The following is a 24,184-nucleotide window of genomic DNA, read 5'->3' on the forward strand; positions in this document are numbered from 1 at the left end:
ATACTCACAAGGTGCCCATGATTGGAGGCAATCATTGCAGGAAGGAAAGCTTTATAAGTCTGTAAGTAAAAGGAACATCAATAGATTTATATCCAGAAATGTATAGGAAGATTATTTAGAAATCTAATTCTTTATGCAGACAAAAGTGCCCTTCTTTATCAAAGTAGAGCAGACAAAGAAATTATTTCAGGATGAAGGCAAGGTATATACCGTACATTATTGCCATCATCTATTATTGTGTATTATAGAAATGTTAATACACAAATAGTGCAAAGCCACAGAGGAAAAAATAAATTAGAAAGAATAGAACGTGGAGTGACGTATATTGTCTGTATAATGCTGCTGACTAATAAAATGTGTTGACTTGATCATTCCCAATGGATGTTTCCATGGAACACTGCACAGAAAGTAATTTGAAAATCCTGTAAATCTGAGCTGTTTTATTAAAAACAAAAGACACAATGAAAAAATAAAATAAAAGGTTTTCGGTAGAAGACAAAACAATAACGTTTTTAAAGGCACACCAAGCCCCAAAATCTGTTCTCTAATGTGAACAAATTTCAACAACCTTTTAGTTCAACAACCTTCTTGAGTTGAGTGATAGTTTGTCATTGTTAATCCTTTCGGCATACATATTAATGTTGACCAAACCAGACAATTTTGGCGGGATCAATTGCTGCAGTGTTTTGGAGATGCACTGTATGGAAAACACTGATCTAGTGTATATGGGGAGGGGGGGGGGGGGGGGGGTCTCCTGTTACTATCCTCTCCAGTGTGAAAAACACATGCACATTAGAAAACCCCTCCCAAATAGTAATTTCGACAAAATTTCAACTACATTTTTTAGGTTGTGCAACTGGTCTTACTGCATATTGTATTTTGTCTATTCTGGTCTTCTGTATATCACTGAGGTTACTCAAAGGGGTATTCCAGGCAAAAATATTTTATCCCCTATCCAAAGGATAGGGCATAAGGTTTCTGATCGTGGTGGGCCCGATGCTGAGACCCCCCCGCAATCTCCCTGTAGTACCCGTATTCTATGGGGGTGCTGAATCTCCAGTTTCGGAAACCTCCAGGTCGTCATGCCCCCTCCCATTGACATGAATGGAGGGGGCATGACGTCACATCCCCAGTCCTGGAAACCTGGAGGTTTCCAAAACTGGAGATTCAGCACCCGCATAGAATGTGGGTGCTACAGGGAGATCGCGGGGCGGGGGGGGGGGGGGGGGGGGGCGGTCTCAGCAGCGGGCCCCCCCGCCATCAGACACCTTATCCCCTAGGGGATAAAATATTTTTTGCCCGGAATACCCCTTTAAGATATGCTTTCCCTTTTGTCAGTCTGAACCATTATGCCCTGGCTCTTGCTGAGTCTTGAGTTTTCATATTGGACAACCCCTTTAAACAAAAGTCTAGAAATACATAAAGAAAAAGCTGTAAACACGAAAAAAAACAACAACGTTAAGTTGACACCCAAATCCCCCCCACGTTACCGTTACTGATCATTAACATGCTAAAAATAAGGTTACCCAAAAATGCGCCATGGTGTTCACTTGCATGGTCTTCTCTAAAAGGGAATCAGGAGAATCGATGAATTTCTTTCCAGTCACAATGCCTGCGTTGTTTATTAACATGGTGATATCTCCAACTTCTTTTTTCACCTGTTGGATTATGAAATTAAATATATCATAGGGTACACAGGACATAATATATACTACTCAGGGTACATGTGTTACATCTGCAGCTTCAAAACCTGAGAAAGGTCACACGGAGAGCACCCGCAGCATATTTCACACTGCGGATGTGCCAATGGTAGTCACAAGAGAAAGCTCCCTGCTGCAGGTGGGTAGCTCTTTAAGTCTACTCGTAGGGGCGGATTTCCCGCTGCGCATCTGCCACAGCAGGCACTGTGTCTACAGAGATCTGCCGCTACAAGTGGACACAGAGGTAACCACCTGCAGCAGGGACCTCGCTCTTGTGGCTGCTAGCAGCGAATCCACAATGTAAAATACGCTGCGGGTGCTCTCTGTATGACCCTACTCTTAAGGGGTATTCCCATCTCAAGAAGTTATCCTTTATCCACAGGGTAGGGGAAAACAAACTGATTGGTGGTGGCCTGACCTCTAGAACTCTCACAAATCCTAAAAACTGGGAGAAAATAGTCTGTGCACTCTCCTTTCATTTTTCATGGGGCTTCTGAGTTTAGAAACCCCCTGGAGAATAAATGGAACACTGGTTCTGCATATGCAGTGTGCATAGGGAGGCATTTCAGCTCTATTCCTGTGCGCGCGGGGGGGGGGGGGGGGGGGGAGGGTTTAAGATCGGTCGGGGGGGTACCAGCAGTCGAATCCCCCACTGATCAGCTTGTTATTCCCTATCCTGTGGGCAAAAGGATAACTCTTTAAGATAGGAATACCCTCCTTTAAATTCAATTCCATGGCATTTATACATAAACATAGTTTTAAATGAAATTTCTCTTCTAAAACTGAAAAAACAAAAAAACTAGAAAAAAAAAAAATGATGCAAGGAATAACTGGCCAACACAAATATTCCACCCTTAAAAATACAGAAATGATCTGTACATGCTAATTGAACAATGATACTTATTTTCCCATGTCATAGCCTGGAAAAAAAAAAAAAGTTCTATTATGAGTTTTACGCAGATTGGTCTTTCTAGGAATCTGTCAGTTGTGCAGTCAACAACATCAAAGAGGAAAAAAAAAAAGGCCTAAGCCAAATCTGTCAGGCTCGCCAATTTTCTGTGCGTCTCTGTAGAGCTACAGCTGAAGAACTCTGCCAGAGATCTAAATTGGGTTTCTGTCTGAAAATTACACACGTAACAGAACTGCAGTTATGTAAGACACTTTTGGAAAATTCCAATTAAATCCAAGTATCAAGCCAAGGACGGCGTTAAAACCTCAGTTGCAAACCAGGCAGGGCAAAGAGGGGACATTGCTGAAACCAGACTCCTGTGTTTGCCACAGTCTGTGCAGCCCACAGTGCAGTGTTTTCCCAAACGGGGCATCTCTAGTTGTTGCAAAACTAAAACTAGTAGTTTTGCAACAGCTGGAGGCACACCCTCTCTAAATGATGAGGAGGTTTGCGGGTAGTTTAACATATGCTTAGGGATCTAGCACATGCACCCCTCACTGGTTTAATAGTGCAGATACAGTCCTTTAGAATGCAAATCGTGAAATACATTACTCAATATTCCCAATACTTGGCTGCTCTTAGACCAAGGCATATATTAAATAAAAGGGAACCCATCACACTGAAAATGCAGTCATTTTTGCCGGCAGCATGTCACAGTAGGAAGGGCTTCAATGGTTGGCAATGTGCAGACTGATAGTTAAAATGGTCACGATCATTAAAAACAAATTTTTGCTATTGCACTCCTATGGTAAATAAAAACTTTCCAATGTACTCTGCCCATAGCATATTTCACCCCCCCCCCCCTCCCATCTCTAGCACAGACTTTGGACTCCTGCTGGCCTGGCAGAAGTCCAAAATCAGGAAATGCAGGTCTGGGGTGCTGGGAGGGGGGGGGGGGGGGGGGGTGTACAGCCTTAGCCAATTATAGCTCATCTCACACACTGGACTGCTCTGGGCTGTGTGTAGCAGAGTGAGGGAGGAAGTTCTCCCCTGTATGGCTTCAGATGTCATGCCTGCTGGGTAATGCCCCTTCCCAGTCTGTGAATCTGACTGAGAAGAAAATACAGAGCAATATCAAGAATAAGAATGAAAACTAAAAAAAAAATTATAAAAATAAAGGCAGGGGGTGGTTTATCATGATGGGGCAGTAAACTGGGAGGGAGGATTATAAAATGTAACAAGATCATGAGAGGTACTCTTAAAGAGGGAAAGGTTGTGGTACAACGTGTCATTTTATTCATGTAAATCTCTGGTCATTCTGGGATTAAAGGGGTACTCCGCCTCTGGGAGGTCTTATGCTCTATTCAAAGAATAGGTAAAAAGAGGTCTGATAGTAAATTCATTCAGAATGCTGGGTGGCTGTGGCGTCATGCCACACCCCCTCCATTCAAGTCTATAGGAGGGGGTGTGAGGGCTCCCCTCCAATAGACCTGAAGGGGCATGATGTCACGACCATGGCCGCCCGAACGCTAGGGTGTCGGCCCAGAGAAAACGGGGGGCGGGGGGTTGGGTTGGGGTCCGGACGCTGGGATAAGATTCAAGAGACTGTGTACCCCTTTAAGTAGTCAAGTGGGAAGACTTACTTAATGATCGACAGCTATCTGTCTACATGTATGAATGTAGAGACCAGTCAGTTACTGAGTAGCTGTGCCCACATGACTACTTAGTCTAGAACTAGTAGTCAAGTGGGTGGTCCTACTCATGATTGCATACTTCTAGACACATATAGCTGTCAGTCTCTGAGTAAAGCCATCCACACGACTACTTACCCAGAATAAGAGATTCCCATTAATAAATGAGAAGTTCTTCTGGAAATTTTCCAACAACACTGAATATAAAAGCTGCGTAGCTCCAGCCATCCTATAACATTGTGCATGCAGAATGTACTGCATTATCAATGTGACAGGTTCCCTTTGGCACAGTCCATGGCTTGATACGTGCATTTTATTAGAATTTTCCAAAAAGGGTCTCCCATAACGGCAGTTTTATTATATAGGTCATTTTCAGACAGAACCTCAATTCAACCTCTTCCCCTGGCATGTCTTTGGGGTCTTAAAGGAGTACTCCGGTGGAATTTTTTTAATTTTTTTTTTTTTTTTTTATAAATGATCTGGTGCCAGAAAGTTAAACAGATTTGAAAATTACTTCTATTAAAAAATCTTAATCCTTCCAGTACTTGTTAGCAGCTGTATGCTACAGAGGAAATTCTTTACTTTTTGAATTTCTTTTTTTCTCTTGCCCACAGTGCTGACACCTGATGCCCATATCAGGAAATGTCCAGAGCAGGAGAAAATTCTCATAGCAAACCTATGCTACCTCTGGACAGTTCCTGATACAGACATCAGGTCTCAGCACAGAGCACTGTGGACAATACAAAAAAGAAAATTAAAAAAGAAAAAAATTTCCTCTGTAGCATACAGCTGCTAATAAGTACTGGAAGGATAAAGATGTTTTTAATAGAAGTAATTTACAAATCTGTTTAACTTTCTGGCACCAGATCATTTATAAAAAAAAAAAAAAAAAAAAAGTTTACCACTGGAGGACCCCTTTAAAAGGAGAACTCCAGTGAACATTTTTCTATTAACCCTATACCGCCGGGATGTTGGAATAAAAAAAAAAAAAAAACTTTAAAATGTGCTTCTGCCGCTCCCCCAATACTATTGGAATCTGTCTCCAGTCCTCTGGTGTACCCCGTTAAAGGCCCCAAAGACATGCCTGGGGAAGAAGTTGAATTAAGGTTCTATCTGAAAATTAACTTCTCCGGCTTTTCACGTGATATAACAGACCTGGGCCCTTTACCCGACACTGCTGCTCGGCCTATCACTGGGCGAGGTGCCAGAAAATTACTTCTATAAAAAAAATCTTAATCTTTCCAGTACTTATTAGCTGCTGAATACTACAGAGGAAATTATTTTCTTTTTGGAACACAGAGCTCTCTGCTGACATCTCTGTCCATTTTAAGAACTGTCCAGAGTAGGAGAAAATCCCCATAGCAAACATATGCTTCTTTGGACAGTTCCTAAAATGGACAGAGATGTCAGCAGAGAGCACTGTGTTCCAAAATGAAAATAATTTCCTCTGTAGTATTCAGCAGCTAATAAGTACTGGAAGGATTAAGATTATTTTATAGAAGTAATTTACAAAAAAATTTAACTTTCTGGCACCATTTAAAAAATAAATAAATAAAGTTTTCCACTGGAGTACCCCTTTAACATGTTCTTAGGATCCTTATGTAACATAACCTGAGACTATTTATATGGATGTGCTGCAGTGACTTTCCTTTGCCCACATGTGCCCTACAACTCCTTGCACACAGCTCCTTCTTCCCCAACCCCTAGCTCTTCTATGGGCACAGAGCAGCCACCTGACACCTCTCCACATCTGGGTACTCACACACTACTCACCAGCACCACCTACAACCCCTCACAGGCGGCAGACACCACTGCAGCTTCAGCCAGGAATTATCCACAATACAGCCCTGGAACCTAGTAAGTCAAGGATTCAGTGCCCCTTTACCGGCTGCAACCCCGTTTGCCATGCTAATGGTAAGTTCCATCCCTATACTGCTGTCATCCCACAGCGGCTCCCAAACCTTACAGGTGATCTGGGAGTCAGGCAGTCGGTATTGTGATGAGGAGATGGAGCTGAGCGGATCAGCAATGCCAGGATAAGCGATGTGCAGTGGGATGTAGCACTTCAGAGGGGTGGATAGGGGAGGGGTTTAGTTTTATCGGTACATCCCTATTTGGTTAGGGGAAGAAGCAATCCTAAAGCTGCTATGAGCGGTGAACAGCAGTTCAGAGACGTTTGCTTTAGCAGTCACATGAAAATAGTCAATGGAGCAGATCTATTTATATTGCTCAAGAGAAACCCTGTCTTTCTTGCCTATAGCAACCAATCACAGCACATCAGTGTAAAATATGAAACTAAAAGCTGTGTTGCGATAGGTTTCTGCAGGCAACAAAGAAAGTTAATTTAGACAGTGTCCTAATTCTCCCTGATTTTCCATGGAAAAGTTTTCTAGGCATGCTTTGTGACCTCTGCAGAGGTTACTTTAAAGGGGGGAGCAGTGACCATTACCTAATCTATGCTAGATTCTGTGTTATGAACCTCCAGCTTTAAACAGAGTCTTCACCTTTGATCCTATGATGATAATGAAATTATGTTGAAGTGTTAGCCTATTATGAGGGTAAGAAAAAAACAACAACTCTTGGCCACTAGGTGCTTCCCTTCCTTGCAAACTGCTGTTCACTCTGCCTGTTAATGGGAATTCTGTCTCTAGCAGCAGAGAGACCATCCACCAGGCTGGAACACATGAAGTGGGGGAGGGACTTAGCTAGTGCTATGTGCAGGAGGGAGCCTGGAATGCCAAAATGCAAGCTCGGCTGCTACTTTCTTTTGCGGGGGGGGGGGGGGGGGGGGGGGGGGGGGAGAGGGTTTCATATATTATTAGATCGTTTTTTTTTTTTTTGCAGCCTTGTGCTGCCTTATTGTTCCTGGGCAGTGTCTCTGGTGCTGCCCAGGCCTCTTGCTGCTGCCTTAGCTAGAGATAGATACAGTGGTGACTACTCCTGCACGAGGTTGCTGAATTCGTAAAAGATAGGATTCTACGGATCCAGTCCGAGATTGAGAGTAACGTTGCCAGGGAAGATATCCTGGATAGCTTTAACACCCTGTTGCTAGTAGTGGACTTTCTCTGCGAGTCATCTCAACAAAATCTCAAGCTTGCGGCTAAGTCTATGGGGCTCTCCTCTGCTAGTAGACGCCCCTTATGGTTACGCCCCTGGGTGGCGGATAATACCTCCAAATTAAATTTGTGTGGTATGCCCTTTGAGCCCAATTGGCTTTTTGGGTCCAAATTAGACCGTATCATGGGATTTGCTGACAAAAAGGGCAAATCCTTACCTGTCCAGTCCTTTTGCGGCAAGGGCAGAGCCAGGGGGTGGGGGGGGGGGGTGGGGTTAGTACCAGGGCCCTTCCAGATCCCAAAGACGTCAGACCAACCAGAAACGGGGGGGGGGGGGGGTGGAGGGGGAAAGAGGTCATGGCCGTGGGAGGGATCGTAGAGCAGAGCTACGACTCTGCTCTAGAATCCACCAACGCTTTCCCTCTCCCTTCTAAGTTGTCAGGTAGAGAAGTTACCTACCGATCCCCCTCCCGTAGGAGGTCGTTTAAGTTTATTTCTGTCAACTTGGATGAAAGAAATCCAAGATCTATTGGGTACTGGACGTTATCCAGTCAGGATACAAAATAGAGTTCGTGTCCCCTCCTCCAAGAAAATTTGTGTTGACAAAATTACTTCCTCAGCCAAAACAGGCTATTCTAGAAGACTCTGTACTCCAGTACATAGGGAAGCATGCTATGGAGGAAGTTCCCCCCCGATCAAAGGAGTTCAGGGGTATATTACCCGATCTTTCTGGTGCCGAAACCATCGGGAGACTGGCGTATGATCATAGATCTGCGCTATCTAAACCGTTTTATAAGAAAAAAGCGGTTCAGGATGGAGACCATCCGCTCGGTCATCAGCATTCTGGACCCTCAAGATTTTATGGTCACCATCGACCTGAAGGATGCTTACCTTCATGTTCCTATATTTCCTGCCCACAGGAAATGCTTGAGGGTTGCTGTCTCCATAAAAAGTATGGTGAGGCATCTTCAGTTTGCCGTTCTGCCCTTCGGCATCCCTTCCGCTCCCCACACCTTTACGAAGGTGGTGGCTCTGGTAGTCTCCGCCCTCAGACTAAGTCTAGAGATCATGGCTTACCTAGATGACTGGCTTCTAAAAGCCGCTACTCTAGACGTGTTACAGTCAATCTTCATCTGGCTTTAGATTTTCTCCAGCACTTGGGCTGGATTATAAATTGGGAAAAATCCGAAATCATCCCTTCCACCTCCAGAAAGTTTCTGGGCTTCGTTCTCAACTCTTCTCAGATGACTTTGTTCCTCACTACAGAAAGAAGAGAACGGGTCATAAGAGCAACTGAGTTTCTGATGGTCCCTCGCAGGATATCCATCAGAACTCTGATGAAGATGTTGGGTCACATGTCAGCGTCTGCAGAGGCAGTTCCCTGGGCCCTATGGCATCTACGACCACTTCAAGATCAGGTCTTGACTGTCTGGAACCGCAACCTCAAGGGGTTGGACAGAAAGTGCACCCTGTCTCCAGAGGTCCGAGCATCCCTCAAATGGTGGAGGGATCTGACAGATGGAAAGTCCTTGATTCAACCTTGTTGGATCACTTTGACCACGGACACACCCCTTCTGGGCTGGGGAGCCCATCTGGACGAGTATCCAGTACAGGGTACTTGGACCCCTCAGGAGAGACTTCTCTCCTCCAACATGAGAGAATTGAGAGCAGTTCGTCTTGCTCTTCTCCATTTTGCACCCCTTATTCTAGGGAAAGCGATAAGGGTTCGGTCAGACAACACCACTGTGGTGGCCTAAATCAACAGACAGGGTGGCACAAAGTCCCAAAGTGTTCCTCAAGGAGACCGGGCTAATTCTATCTTGGGCAGAACTCAATCTAACCCACCTTTCTGCAGTCCACATCAAGGGGGGATCTCAACATAGTAGCAGATTGTCTAAGTCGCGGGCTTCCAGTCCAAGGAGAATGGTCCCTGAACGAAGACATCTTCAAGAAGATAACCCTAAAGGTGGGGTATGGCAGAGATAGATCTCATGGCAACTCGTCTGAACGCCAAGGTGAACAAGTTTTGCTCTCTTTACAAAGAGGACAATCCAGTGGCGATAGATGCTCTGTCCATTCCATGGAGGTTCAGGCTGGCCTACATATTCCCTCCACTTTCCATGATACTGAAGGTATTGATGAAAGTCAGGCAAGACAAAAGCTCAGTTATTGCCACCATACCATTCTGGGATTTGTCTACCGTTCTTAAGGGGTTATGCTCACCCCCCTTTGAACCTCTGGAAGAAGTCGACTTTAGGCATTTGTCCCTTAAAAAGTCACCTTCTTATTGGCCATAACCTCAGCCAAAAGGATTGGCGAGCTTCAGGCCCTCTCGGCTTTTGAGCCTTATATGCTTTTTCTCCAGCACAGAGTCCTGTTGAGATATTTACCCACCTTTGTTCCTAAGGTCCCGACGTTCTCCAACATCAATCAAGTTATATCCCTCCCAGTTCTGTGTCCTAATCCATCCTCTCCTGAGGAAGTTGCTGACCATACTCTGGACATTTCAAGAATCCTCAGAATATACATCTCAAGAACTGGAAAATTTAGAAGACCGGAGAACCTTCTTGTTTCCTTTTCAGGGAAGAACAAAGGTCTTAAAGCCGATAAACCCTCTCTGAGTAGATGGATTAAAGAGGCAATCCGGGAGGCTTTTGTAGCCCAGGAACTAACTCCTCCTGCCTTGGTCACTGTCCATTCCACTAGGGCAGTCTCTACTTCTTTTGCTGAAAGAAAGACTGTTCCTCTAGAAAAAATCTGTGTTGCTGCCTCCTGGGGCACGCATAATACGTTTATTAGTCATTACAGGGTTAATGCTAAACAATCGGAAGAGTTGCCCTTTGGGCAATCAATCCTAAGTGCCACTCTGCCGTAGTCCCTCCCTATTTGTGTTGTTACTTGCTAAGTACTCACTTGTGCTGCTGGTTAGGACGTAAGGGAAGCGTTAATTTTTAACGCAAATTTGTTTTCCCTCAGTCCTAACAGCAGCACACAAATTTCCCGCCCGTCATTTTTTGTTATTTTACTTGTTATAAAGCAATGTGGCCTAAGGGAGGAGGCCTTATATGGGGGGGGGGCTAATTAATTGTTTAATTACTTGGGCGGAATTAAAAATTCCACCGTCCTGCCAGCTTCACAGGGGCAGAACACCCCACTTGTGCTGCTGTTAGGACTAAGGGAAAACAAATTTATATTAAAAATTAACGCTTCCTTCTCTCTTACCACTTACAATAAGGCTTTAAACAACTGTCTCTCTGTGTAAATACTTGTGTTACTACTATGTGCAGAGTGCTGTAACTCCATCTCCACTCTTTTTAGCTTGTCATCGTCAGTTTACTGCTTAGACCAGGGCTGCCTACATCATGCAACGCCTTCCTTGTTGTGATCCTGCTGATTTGTGTTAAGCCATTTAGTGCATCAATGCCCAAATCATTTCCCAACACACTGCTAGACTGTTACATCCAGTGCACTTTTATTAGCACCATGTCATGGCAGAGTGAGCACTGTTCTGCAGTTGATCAGACAAAAAAAAAGAGAAAGTCCAGGTATAAGTATTGATGGCAAGTAGTCTAACTCTAGTCCTGTACCCTGAAGTGGAAAAAAATGAAGAAATAGTTGAGCAGCATAGATTGGACTCCCATGGGCTTAACCCCTTAACGACAATTGACGTAAATGTGCGTCATTGTGCCTTGGTACTTAATTCATCATGACGTACATTTACGCTCCACCATGACCGAGAGCACCGGACTTGAGCTCGTGTCATGCGCGGCAGGTCCCGGCTATTGTCAGCAGCCAGGGACCCACCGGTAATGGCAGACACCCGCGATCGCGCGGATGTCCGTCATTAACCCCTCAGATGTTGTGATAACTACAGATTATGGCATCTGCTGTACTTTAAATGGATGATCGGATGGCCCGCAGCACTATCGCGGGCATCCGATCATCCATAATGGCGGACGGAGGTCCTCTCCCCTGCCTCCGTCCATCTCCAGGGGTCTTCTGCTCTGGTCTGAGATCGAGCAGACCAGAGCAGAAGATCACCGATAATACTGATCAGTGCTATGCTCTATGCATAGAGCATCCCCTCCCCCAATAAAAATTTAAATCATCCGTTTTTCCCATTTTACCGCCAAAAAAGCGTAAAAAAAAAATAAACATATTTGGTATTGCCGCGTGCCTAAAAGTCTGAACTATCAAAATATATTGTTAACCTCTTAAGGACCCATGACGTATGCAAACGGTGACCCCGCATCATATCGCGGCGGGCCCGGCGTCATAGTGAAGCCGGGACCCACCTCTAATAGCGCGCGGCACTGATCGCTGTGCCGCGCGCTATTAACCCTTTAACCCTATTAACCCGCGCTATTAACCCTAAAAACGAAAGTAAAAGTGCCCGGCTAGCTCAGGGAGCTGTTCGGGATCGCCGCGGTATAATCGCGGCATCCCGAACAGCTGTAGCACAGGAGGAGGTCTTCTTACCTTCTCCTGTGCTGTACGATCGCCGAATGAATGCTTCAAGCCTGAGATCCAGGCTTGAGCATTCAATCGCCGAAAACACTGATTGATCCATCTCCATAGGAATGGATCAATCAGTGTAAAAGATCAGTAAATGCAATGTTATAGCCCCTTATGGGAGCTATAATGTTGCATAAGAAAAGTGTAAAAAAATCATTAACCCTTTCAATTATCCCTTCCCCTAATAAAAGTTTGAATCACCCAGCATTTCCAAAAATAAAAAAACATTATGTAAATAATAATAAAAATAAACATATGTGGTATCGCCGCGTGCAGAAATGTCCGATTTATAAAAATATACTGCTTTTTAAACCGCTCGTTCAATGGCGTACGCGCAAAAAAATTCCAAAGTCCAAAATAGCGCATTTTTGATCACTTTTTATACCACAAAAAAGTGAATAAAAAGTGATCAAAAAGTCTGATCAGAACAAAAATGGTACCGCTAAAAACTTCAGATGACGGCGCAAAAAATGAGTCCTCAAAGCGCCCTGAACACAGAGAAATAAAAAAGTTATAGGGGTCAAAAGATGACCATTTTAAACGTATAAATTTTCCTGCATGTATTCATGATTTTTTTCGGAAGTGATACAAATTCAAACCTATACAAGTAGGGTATCATTTTAACCTTATGGACCTACACAATAAAGATAAGGTATCATTTTTGACAAAAAATGTACTGCGTAAAAATAGAAGCCCCCAAAAACTTACAAAATAGTGTTTTTTCATCAATTTTGTCGCACATTGATTTTTTTTCCCCGTTTCACCGTAGATTTTTGGGTAAAATGACTAATGTCATTACAAAGTAGAATTAGTGACGCAAAAATTAAGCCATTATATATAATTTTAGGTGAAAATTTTTAAGAGTTATGATTTTTTAAAGTTAAGGAGGAGAAATTGAAAATGAAAAAACAGAAAAAGCCCGGGTCCTTAAGGGGTTAATTATCCCATACGGTGAAAATGTAAAAAAATAAAGTCCAAAATTGCTGCTTTTTTGTCACATTTTATGAATTTTTTTTTTTATCATAAATAAAAAAGTCAAACCTAAGAAAACTTTGGACCGATAAAAACTACAGATTACTGCACAAAAAATGAACCCTCATATCACCCTGTATACGGAAAAATGAGAAGGTTATAGGTGGTAAAAATAGGGCAATTTCAAAACATACTAATTTTGTTTAAATGGTTTTAGATTTTTTTTTAAGCTGTACAATTATAGAAAAGCATATAACATGGGTATCATTTTAATCGTATTGACCCATAGAATAAAGAAAACATGTCCTTTTTAACCTAACCTGTACAGCATGAAAACAAAAGCTTCCAAAATTTGCTAAATTGCGATTTTCTCTTCACTTTTCCCACATAAAAATAATATTTTTTTCGTTGCGCCGTACATTTTATGGTAAAATAATCGATGTCATTACAAAGTAAATTGGTGATGCAAAAAACAAGCCCTCATATGGGTCTGTGGATGGAAATATAAAAAAGGAGTTATGATTTTTAGAAGGCGAGGAGGAAAACGAAAATGCTGAAATAAAATTGGCCTGCTCCTTAACCCCTTAAGGACTCAGGGTTTTTCCACTTTCATTTTTTCCTCCTTACCTTTTAAAAATCATAACCCTTTCAATTTTCCACCTAAAAATCCATATTATGGCTTATTTTTTGCGTCGCCAATTCTACTTTGCCGTGACATTAGCCATTTTACCCAAAAATGCACGGCGAAACAGAAAAAAAAAAAAATCATTGTGCGACAAAATCGAAGAAAAATGCCATTTTGTAACTTTTGGTGGCTTCCGTTTCTACGCAGTGCATATTTCGGGTCACTTTCATTTTAGAAGTGGCGGTCAGCGATCGGCGATGTGTGGTATTAGCCGCGGGTCCCGGCCGTTGATGAGCGCCGGGACCGACGCGATATGATGCGGGATCGCGGCGCGATCCCGCTTCATATCGCGGGAGCCGGCGCAGGACGTAAATATACGTCCTGCGTCGTTAAGGGGTTAACCCCTTGGGGACCGAGGGTTTTCCAGTTTTTGCACTTTTGTTTTTCTTCCTCACCTTTTAAAAAACACTAACCCTTTCAATTTTGCAGCTAAAAATCCATATGATGGCTTATTTTTTGCGCAACCAATTCTACTTTGTAATGACATCAGTCATTTTACCCAAATACGGTATCTACGACGAAAATGTCATTTTGCAACTTTTGGGGGCTTCAGTTTCTACGCAGTACACTTCTCTTTATTCTGTAGGTCCATACGGTTAAAATGATACCCTACTTATATAGGTTTGATTTTGTCGCACTTCTGGAAAAAATCATAACTACATGCAGGAAAATGTATGCGTTTAAAATGGTCATCTTCTGACCCCTATAACTTTTTTATTTTTCGGCGTATGGGGCGGTAGGAGGGCTAATTTTTTGCACCATGATCTGAAGTTTTTAGTGGTACCATGTATGTATTGATCAGACTTTTTGATCACTTTTTATAAATTTTTCATGATATAAAAAGTGACCAAAATACGCTATTTTGGACTTTGGAATTTTTTCGCGTGCATGCCATTGACCGTGCGGTTTAATTAACTATATATTTTTATCATTCGGACATTTCCACATATGGCGATACCACATATGTTTATTTACACAGTTTTATTTTTTTTAATTGGGAAAAAGGGGGGGGCGATTCAAACTTTTATTAGGGAAGGGGTTAAATGATCTTTATTCACTTTTTTTTCCCCCACTTTTTTTTTTTTTTTTTGCAATGTTATAGCTCCCATAGGGGGCTATAACACTGCATACACTAATCTTTTACATTGATCAATGGTTTCTCATAGGAAACCATTGATCAATGATTCTGCTGCTTGACTGCTCATGCCTGGATCTCAGGCACTGAGCAGTCATTCGGCGATCAGACAGCATGGAGGAAAGTAGGGACCCTCCTGCTGTCTTTACAGCTGTTTGGGATGCCGCGATTTCATCTCGGCGATCCCGAACAGCCCCCTGATCTAACCAGCAGTGCTTTACTTTCACTTTAGACGCAGCGTTCAACTTTGAATGTCTAAAGGGTTAATAGCACGCGGCACCGCGATCAGTGCAGCGCGCTATTAGCCACGGGTCCCGGCCATTGTTAGAGGCGTGGCCCCGCGTTATAAAAAGGGAGTGGGCTGAGGGCGTATAGGTACGCCCTCCGTCCCCAAGGAGGTAAAGGGGTACTCCGGTGGAAAACTTTTTTTTTTTTTTTTTAAATCAACTGATGCCATTTACAAAAGTTAAACAGATTTGTAAATTACTTCTATTAAAAAAATATTAATCTTTCCAGTACTTATTAGCTGCTGAATACTACAGAGGAAATTCTTTACTTTTTGGATTTCTATTCGGTCTGTCCACAGTGATCTCTACTGACACCTCTGTCCATTTTAGGAATTGTCCAGAGCAGCTTATGTTTGCTATGGGGATTTTCTCCTGCTCTGGAGAGTTCCTGACACGGACAGAGGTGTCAGCAGAGAGCACTGTGGACAGACCGAAAAGAAATCCAAAAAGAAAAGAATTTCCTCTGTAGTATTCAGCAGCTAATAAGTACTGAAAGGATTAATATTTTTTAATAGAAGTAATTTACAAATCTGTTTAACTTTTTGGCATCAGTTGATTAAAAGAAAATAAATAAATAAAAAGTTTTCCACCAGAGTACCCCTTTAATAACAGAAGTGAATGGACTAAATTCACCCTGTCAAAACTATAATGGGTTAATTTAACAAACCCATACAGAGGTTTTTTCTTTTGAAAGTACAGGTATGCAATAAATATACTTAAGTTGTCATCTTTTGTCAAATCTTTTAGTAATTTCTTAGTCATAATCATTTCTGAAAAGCTGGTTTAACAGGTGCTAGTACAACTCAAAAGAATTGCTGAATGGCTTTAAAAAACGCCTGAGCAGCCAGTCTGCCCGGTTGTATAGAGCGATACATCGCCTGCTGCTGAATGGCTACATAAATAGGTAAATTTCATTCAGGGCCTTGTGGGGTTAGAAGCTATACTGATTGTCATTTGGCTTTCCAAAAAAACTATTTTTACAGAAACTTAAAACAATTTGAAAGAGGAGGATATACATATTAAATTTGCTTTACTGAATATTAAAGGGGTACTCCGGTGCTTAGACATCTTATCCCCTATCCAAAGGATAGGAGATAAGATGCCTGATTGCGGGAGTCCCGCCGATGGGGACCCCCGTGATCTTGCACTCGGCACCCCGGTTATAATCAGTCCCCCGAAGCATGTTCGCTCCGGGTCTGATTACCGGCGATCACGGGGCAGACGGCGTGTGACATCACACAGGGGTTGGAGGCGTGACGTCACACGCCGTCGGCCCTGTGGTCGCCGGTAATCAGATCAAGGGGGTCCCCAGCGGCTGGACTCCCGCGATCAGGCATCTTATCTCCTATCCCTTGGATAGGGGATAAGATGTCTAAGCACCGGAGTACCCCTTTAAGGAAAAAATAAAAGCTGGTAAAACAGTAAACACATAGGAGAGGAAAAGTGAAGCAGTTGCCCATAGGAACCAAATTGTTTCTTAAATATTTTAAAAGGCCTCTGAAAAATAATAGAAGCTTTGAATCTCCCCATAAAGAACGTACCTGGTCTGCAACCTTGTAAACCTCTTCCCGCTTGCTGCAGTCACATGTGTATGTATGTACCCGAACTGCACCATTTTTCTTTGCCAGTCTGCTTGTTTCCTTAATGCCCTCTTCATTGATATCCCACAACACAAGAGTAGCACCAAGACGGGCAAACTCAAGTGCCATAAGACGTCCTATCCCACTCCCAGCTCCAGTGATAAGAACCAGTTCACCAGCAACATTCTTTCTTCTAGATGGGATAATCCATAAGATAATAGATTCAAAGATCAAATAGATCGTAAGAAGTAAAACTTTCAAGGTCTCCAAGAAAAAGTTCATGGTGGAACGTATTAGTAGTTTTTATGCACAAAAAGAAACCTGTAAAACAAAAAAAATATATATGTTTATTTGGCAAAGAAAAGGCTATATGAAAAGCATACACTACAGCTGACCATAAACATCACATAAACGTTGAATAAACGCTGAATCCAGGAGTTTTTTGGTGCCTGGCTGACCATGAAAGATGTATGGGGGCCTCTTCTCTGCCCCCAGAGCCAGATGAAAGGAAGAGAAGGATTGGGCACGTTGGATTTTAACCCCTTAAAGGATGCAGGGCATACGGGTACGCTCCCGTTCCTGAGTCCTTAAAGGGGTACTCCCGTGGAAAACTTTTTTTTTTTTTTTTTTATTCAACTGGTGCCAGAAAGTTAAACAGATTTGTAAATCACTTCTATTAAAAAAAAATCTTAATCCTTCCAGTACTTTTTTGGGGCTGTATACGAAAGGGAAATCCAAAAAATAAATGCATTTCCTCTGATGTCATGACCACAGTGCTCTCTGCTGACCTCTGCTGTCCATTTTAGGAACTGTCCAGAGCAGGAGAAAATTCCCATAGCAAACATATGCTGCTCTGGACAGTTCCTAAAATGGACAGCATAGAGCACAGTGGTCATGACATCAGAGGAAATGCATTTCCCTTTAGTATACAGCCCCTAAAAAGTACTGGAAGGATTAAGATTTTTTAATAGAAGTGATTTACAAATCTGTTTAACTTTCTGGCACCAGTTGATTAAAAAAAAAAGTTTTCCAAGGGAGTACCCCTTTAAGGACTGAGGGCGTACCTGTACGCCCTAATCCCGCTAACTGGGTTTAAACTGTTCTCAAGAAGGGAGAACGTGTTAAACCCTGTGGGTCCCTGTTGCTACGGGCAGCCAGGACCCATGGCTGATGTCGGGCACCGCCGATCGAGCCGATGCCCGACATTAACCCTTTAGACACCGTGATCAAAGTTGATCGCAGAGTCTAAACTGAAAGTAAAACTATCCTGGCAGCTCAGCGGAGCTGATCGGGACTATCGCGACAGAATCGCGATGTCCCAATCAGCTTACTGGACGATGGGAGGGTCCCCACCTGCCTCCTCATCATCCAATCGGCAATCTACTGTTCCATGCCTGCGCAGAAGGTTTGAATGATAAGAACGAACTTAGTGACTTATTATAATGTTATATATTTTCTCCTTTGTATTTTAATTGCTCGCAGACGGATTATGATTTTCTGTATTTTATTTGTTTTTAACTCACTTTGTTGCACGTTTTTTGGTGTATTTTTTGTATCACTATGGCAACGAGAAACACACAAAACAGGATCTGACGTCAGACGCGACAGGGTCCTGATGAAGTGCTTTGATAGCACGATACGGACCGTGGCCCGCCGCTGTCTGCTGCTCCCCCACTGTAACACCTGCCTCCCGTGGTCTACATATGCACTGGCACTTTATGGAATAAAGAATGTACCTTGTTAACCTCTTGGGTCTCGGGTGAGTTGCTCCCATTTTTTCCCTTCTTCTCATTTGCACTTTATGGACTGTACCGCATTGTGTGAGCACCACCCACAGCACATTACCTCCTAGCGCAGTTTTAGTATAAGACATTGTGACATCTATCTACCAGTATATACTAGTGCCAGGCTCCACTTTTCTTGTTGAATGAAAATAAATAAAAAGCCCCCCCTTAGGAAAAGTCGGGTGATTTAAATTTTTATATTTTTAAAAAATAAAATAATGTAATAAAAAGAAAAAAAAAAATCATACGTGGTACCGCTGTTTGTGTAAATATCCTAACTATTAAAATACCAAAGTCCAAAATTATGAATTTTTTGGTCACTTCATATCAATAAAAATATTAATAAAAAGCGATCAAAAAGTCCCATCAAAACAAATATGGTACCGATAAAAACTACAGACCATGGCGCAAAAAAGGAGCCCTCATATAGCCCCATACACAGAAAAATTAAAAAGTTATAGGGGTCAGAAAATGACAATTTTAAACATACTAATTTTGGTGCATGTAGTTATAATTTTTTTAAGTAGTAAAATAAATAAAACCTACATGAATTGGGTGTCCCTGTAACTGTATGACCCTACAGAATAAAAAGATAATGTGTAATTTTTACCGAAAAGTGCACTGTGTAAAAACGAAAGCCCTAAAAATTTCCCAAATGGCATTTTTTCTTTTCGTTCCACGCCACAAATATTTTTTTTCTCACCGCAGATTAGGTTATAAAATAAGTAATGTCGTTACAAAGTAAAATTGGGGATGCAAAAAACAAGCCCTTATATGGCTCTGTAGGTGCAAAACTGAACGCGTTATTTTTAGAAGATGAGGAGGGGTGCAAAAACGAAAATTGAAGATTGTTTGAGTCCCTAAGGGGAACACTATGTGATTGTTTTGTTCTTAGGCAGATAAGCCTTAGCTAGGATTGTCTGGCATTGGTTTTCTCGCGTCCTGCCATTGAGAATACATATACATGTATTTGATTGAGGCACGGAGAAAATTGTGAGAGACATGCTGAATAAGCATTATTGCCAACACCCATCTTATGTGTATGGTATGTTGGTCAACTTAAGAGGGTACTCCGCTGCTCAGCGTTTGGAACAAAATGTTCCGAATGCTGGAGCCAGCGCCGGGAGCTTGTGACATCATAGCCCCGCCCCTCATGACGTCACACTCCACCCTTTTAATGCAAGTCTATGGGAGGGGGCATGACGGCTGTCATGCCCCCTCCCATAGACTTGCATTGAGGGGGCGGGGCGTGATGTCATAAGGGGGAGGGGGTATGACGTCACAAGCTCCCAGTGACAGAATTCGGAACAGTTTGTTCCAAACACTGAGCAGCAGAGTACCCCTTTAAGAGGTCCCAGAGGTTGGACTTGCATGGGCAGGGCATTTATGGCATATCCTGTGGCTATGCCATAAATGTTGCAGATTTTTTGTTTGGAAGCCTGTGCTAGCATTTCTCCTGCGGTGTTGCTATCAGTGTGTGAAGAGTGGGAGAAGAGGGTTGCATTAACAATCCAACACAATGGGCAGCACATTGAACACATTTTATAAGTGGTCAGAAACTTGTAAATAACTCATGAAAGAATAAAGTTACATTAAAACCAAGCACATCATTGTTTTACTTGTGAAATTCCCAATAAGTTTGATGTATCACATGGCCCTCTTCGTATTGAAAAAACAAATGTGGATTCAAAATGGCCAACTTCAAAATGGCCGCCATGGTCACCACCCATCTTGAAAAGTCCCCCCCCCCCCACACATATATTAATGTGCCACAAACAGGAAGTTAATATCACCAACCATTCCCATTTTATTAAGGTGTATCCATATAAATGGCCCACCCTGTAGTTTAACAAGTGAACAACAGATTCACATGAATTAACATTTCAACACAGTTTTTTTATTTTTATATTTTACTTTTTATTTTGTTATGCAATTTACAAAGTTAATAAACAAATCCTCCTATACATACTTCATCCTTATACATAGAATAAAACCCTCCCCCCCCCCCCCCTACCCAGTCCTACATACAATATATTTTGAGGCCCGGGAGACAGGAGGACAGGTAACAACTATATAACCATCAATTCCCCTTTCCCATATAAATCTTAAATCCCACTCATATACTTAGCTGACTAGCTGTTACCTTTTAATACCTTGTCTTTCGATGTCTCTCTTACAAGCTTCATTGCCCCCTATTCAACCTGTCCTCCTAACTCCCAGACCCTTAAATTAAAAAAAAAACTAAAACAAAACCTCTCTCACACCTCCCCCTCCACCCTTACAATATACCCTTCTATCCTCTTCATATTATTGTACCAGTCAACACAACTCAGACTCCTTGGGGAGATCCAATTCTTAACAATCAACAAACGGGCATAGAATAGCATTCTTAAACATATTTGTTTTTCCCTTTGTCTGGCTTTTAAGCCAGAATCATCTCCCAACACAGCCAGCAGAGGATAAAACTCCATACACACACACACACCGGTTCTCTCCTTAATTCTACAGTATATTTCTCGCCAATACTTAAGCACAGGCCAACTCCATAGCAGATGTAATTGTCCCGCCTTCTCCATATCACCTCTATTACAATTACTTCCTCTTCTAATACCCATCCTTTCGAGAAAGCAAGGTGTATAGTAAAGTCTAATAGTTAATCTATATTTTTCTGTACAGTATCCCATTTTATTATTATACTAAGGCCAATCTCCGCTTGCCATTGTTGAAAGCTCTAATGGGACAATTTATTTTTAGTCAGGCTGACCAAGGCTCTATACACGTACGATATATATTTTTCCCTAATCCTGCCACCCATTATCTTCCTTATAATTTCAGGGTAAGATGAACATATATAACCTCCTTTGTCAATAAATTCAAGAAATGCCTTTTTTAAACCAATGTATTCCAACCATCCCCCCTCCTTTAGATGAAATTCTTCTTTCAACTGTGACCAACTCTTGAATTTACCTCTCTCCCAAATGTCTTTTATCTAATGCACTTCATATTTCTAAATAAACTCATCTTTCCCATCTCTCTCACTTCAGGAATATTTACGTTATCCAGCAGTGGTGCCTCATCCATTAGTTCTATTATATCAGTCTCTCTCCTTAATACTCTACATGTTTTAACTAAGCTTTTAACCATCAACACCTTCCTCCATTCAACTTCTTCTAACTTCCTTTATTCCAACAACTGGAATATATCTATAAATTTCTTGCCACTACTAGATAACAGAAAATCAAAAAAGACAAATCCCTTCCAATTAATCAAGAAATAAATCTGTCCTGCCAAAAAGTACTTATATGTGTCCGGGAAATCTATTCCACCATTTTCCGTCATTTGACAGAAATATTTTAAATTTAATTCTCGTTCTCTTTCTACCCCAAATTAAATGAATTGAAGATTGAAATATTTTTTATTTTTTTTTAAACAGATTTGTCTCGCACCAAAGTGGTGCAGATCCAAATACATACAAAATCTTTGGCATCAAAACTGTTTTAATGAGTTATTTTTTCCCATTTTGATAAATTTTAATCATTCCATATATTAGCCTTTTTAGCTCTTATTAATTTTACAGTATATATCTTGCTATCTCACTAGATATATATATATCACTAAATATTAAAAAGTTTCTATTACTCTTAATCCAAATGTCTGCCCTATATTACCATCCCCTATTGGCACAAGAACAGATTTTAACTAATTTATTGCTAATCCAGAATACCTACCATAGTTATCTATTATTTCTATCACTCTTAAAGATTTCTTTGGGCCCTCAAGAAACAGAATATCATCCGCCTACACTGTAATTTTGTAACAGTAGCAACAGCATTGCCCATTATTACATCAATAACTCTTATTAGCAAAAGAACAAATAAATAATAAAGTAAAAGGAAGTTCATTTTGGAAGAGATTTTACATGAAGCATGTGGATTAAAAGGCCACGTTCCCTTTTACCATTTCATGGTTCACAAACCTTCCAAACTGTTTACTTTTGGGTATTAACAAATTCACCAAAAAAATATTTAGCCAAAACCTAGACATCCATCCACATTCAAAAATGACCCTCATACTGTTCAGCCTTAAAGGGGTACTCCGCCCCTAGACATCTTATCCCCTATCCAAAGTATAAGGGATAAGATGTCTGATCACGGGGGTCTGGCCTCTGTACGCCAAGTGCTGCACAGAGATTGCGGGAAGGGGGGGGGGGGGGGGGGTCGCAGAGACTGGACCCCGCACGATCAGACAGATAAGATGTCTAGGGGCGAAGTATCCCTTTAAGTGACAATGGTATGGTGAAACTCAGTTCAGACCTCAGAAATGGCAACAAGATTTATAACGCAGTGTTATCTTGCAGTATCAATGTAACGCAATATACAATACGTGTTTCACAGACAAAACATGAATTTACAATCTATGAGTAATAAAGGATAGATAGCATGTAGAATTATCTAGTGGCCTTGAATTCCATTTCCATATGGTAATATTGTAGTGTGGTTTAGAGAAAAAAATTTTATGTAAAGTGCTGCAGAATCTGGTGGTGCTAAATATATAATATATTTACATCATAAACTGCAAAATCAGATAGTCACAATAAATGACAACAAAATGAAAAGCATACCTTTAAAGGGCACCCATTTCTTTACAAATCTTCTGACACGACAAGTCAGAAGTTTTGATCAGTGGGGGTTCAGGTGCCGAGACCAAAAACACTGATCACTAAAACAAAGAGACAGAAGCGCTCGGCTGAGCTCTTGTCCCTTCGTTTTTTTTCCTGCTCAGCTCTGCTTGTTAAAGGACAGCAATGAGTATACAGATACAATGAAAGTTATGAGAATTTCTACAATACTGTACACCACATGCTCTGCTTTCACAAGCAGAATAGCAGTGTTACACGTCGCTCAGCTGAGCACTTCTGTCTCTTTGATTTAGCAATCGGTGAGGTCTTGAATCCCACTGATCAAAACTTCTGAATTTTTTTTTTAGTGTATTACAAGTGCCTATTTGTGTAGTTATTATGGATATTTGTTCCAGCCTGACAGTAAGTTTACTGTCCAGCTCTAACAGCATTTTAGAACACATGGATACAGAGGTTAACAGGGGGTTTCCTAAAAGCAAAAAACAGCTGCCTTTGCTGACAGCGGTCACGCCCCCTTCCATAGGCTTGCATTAAGGGCGCGGGCATGACGTCACACAGGGGTGGAGCCGTGACGTCACAGTGCTCCAGCCCTGTGATCGACAGTAATCAGACCCGGAGCGAACACGCTCAAGGGTCTGATTATAACGGGGTGCAGCGTGCAAGATAACGGGGGTCCCCAGCGATCAGGCATCTTATCCCCTATCCTTTGGATAGGGGATAAGATGTCTAAGCGCCGGAGTACCCCTTTAACTTCAGCTTTTTAACAGATGGCATCAAGTTAGCATCCAAAATTTGCAAAAATTTTATTGAATCCATTTTTCCTTCTACTCGTGAGAGGTTCCCTGTGCCACTGGCTGCAATACAACCCCAAAGCATGATTGATCCACCCCCATGCTTAACAGTTAGACAGAGATTCTTTTAATTAAATTCTGTTCCCCTTCTTCTCCAAATGTACCTTTGCTCATTCCGGCCAAAAAGCTAAAGGGTAGCTCCCACCATCACCTTTTTTCTTTTTTCTGTCCCTGCCTATTACCGCTCCGTGCCTTTAATTTTTTTTTTTACATATTAAAAATGCCTTTTTGTCTGCCTGGTAGTGTGCTCACTACCAGGCAGACTTCCCCTGCAGGCACTGATGCCTGCTGGGGCCGACACTTCCGCCCGTAGTTCTCCTATACAGGGTGCCTCCAGCTGTTTCCCCACTGCAACTCCCAGCTTGCCCTGACATCTATTGGCTGTCAGGGCATGCTGGGA

General features: G+C 42.0%; 1 protein-coding gene across 1 annotated transcript in view; it reads right to left on the reverse strand.

The window, feature by feature from the left end:
* The window catches only part of SDR16C5 (short chain dehydrogenase/reductase family 16C member 5), a gene marked incomplete at its 3' end in the record, with an annotated part of 42,410 nt that continues 18,226 nt past the window's right edge, over positions 1 to 24,184 (reverse strand). Inside the window, 3 exon segments of the mRNA XM_056521974.1 lie at positions 1 to 59; positions 1,527 to 1,658; positions 16,472 to 16,831. Of these exon segments, the coding sequence (XP_056377949.1) occupies positions 1 to 59; positions 1,527 to 1,658; positions 16,472 to 16,792 (512 nt within the window).

The sequence above is a fragment of the Hyla sarda genome, chromosome 5 (genome assembly GCF_029499605.1).
Source record: "Hyla sarda isolate aHylSar1 chromosome 5, aHylSar1.hap1, whole genome shotgun sequence".
Taxonomy (NCBI): domain Eukaryota; kingdom Metazoa; phylum Chordata; class Amphibia; order Anura; family Hylidae; genus Hyla; species Hyla sarda.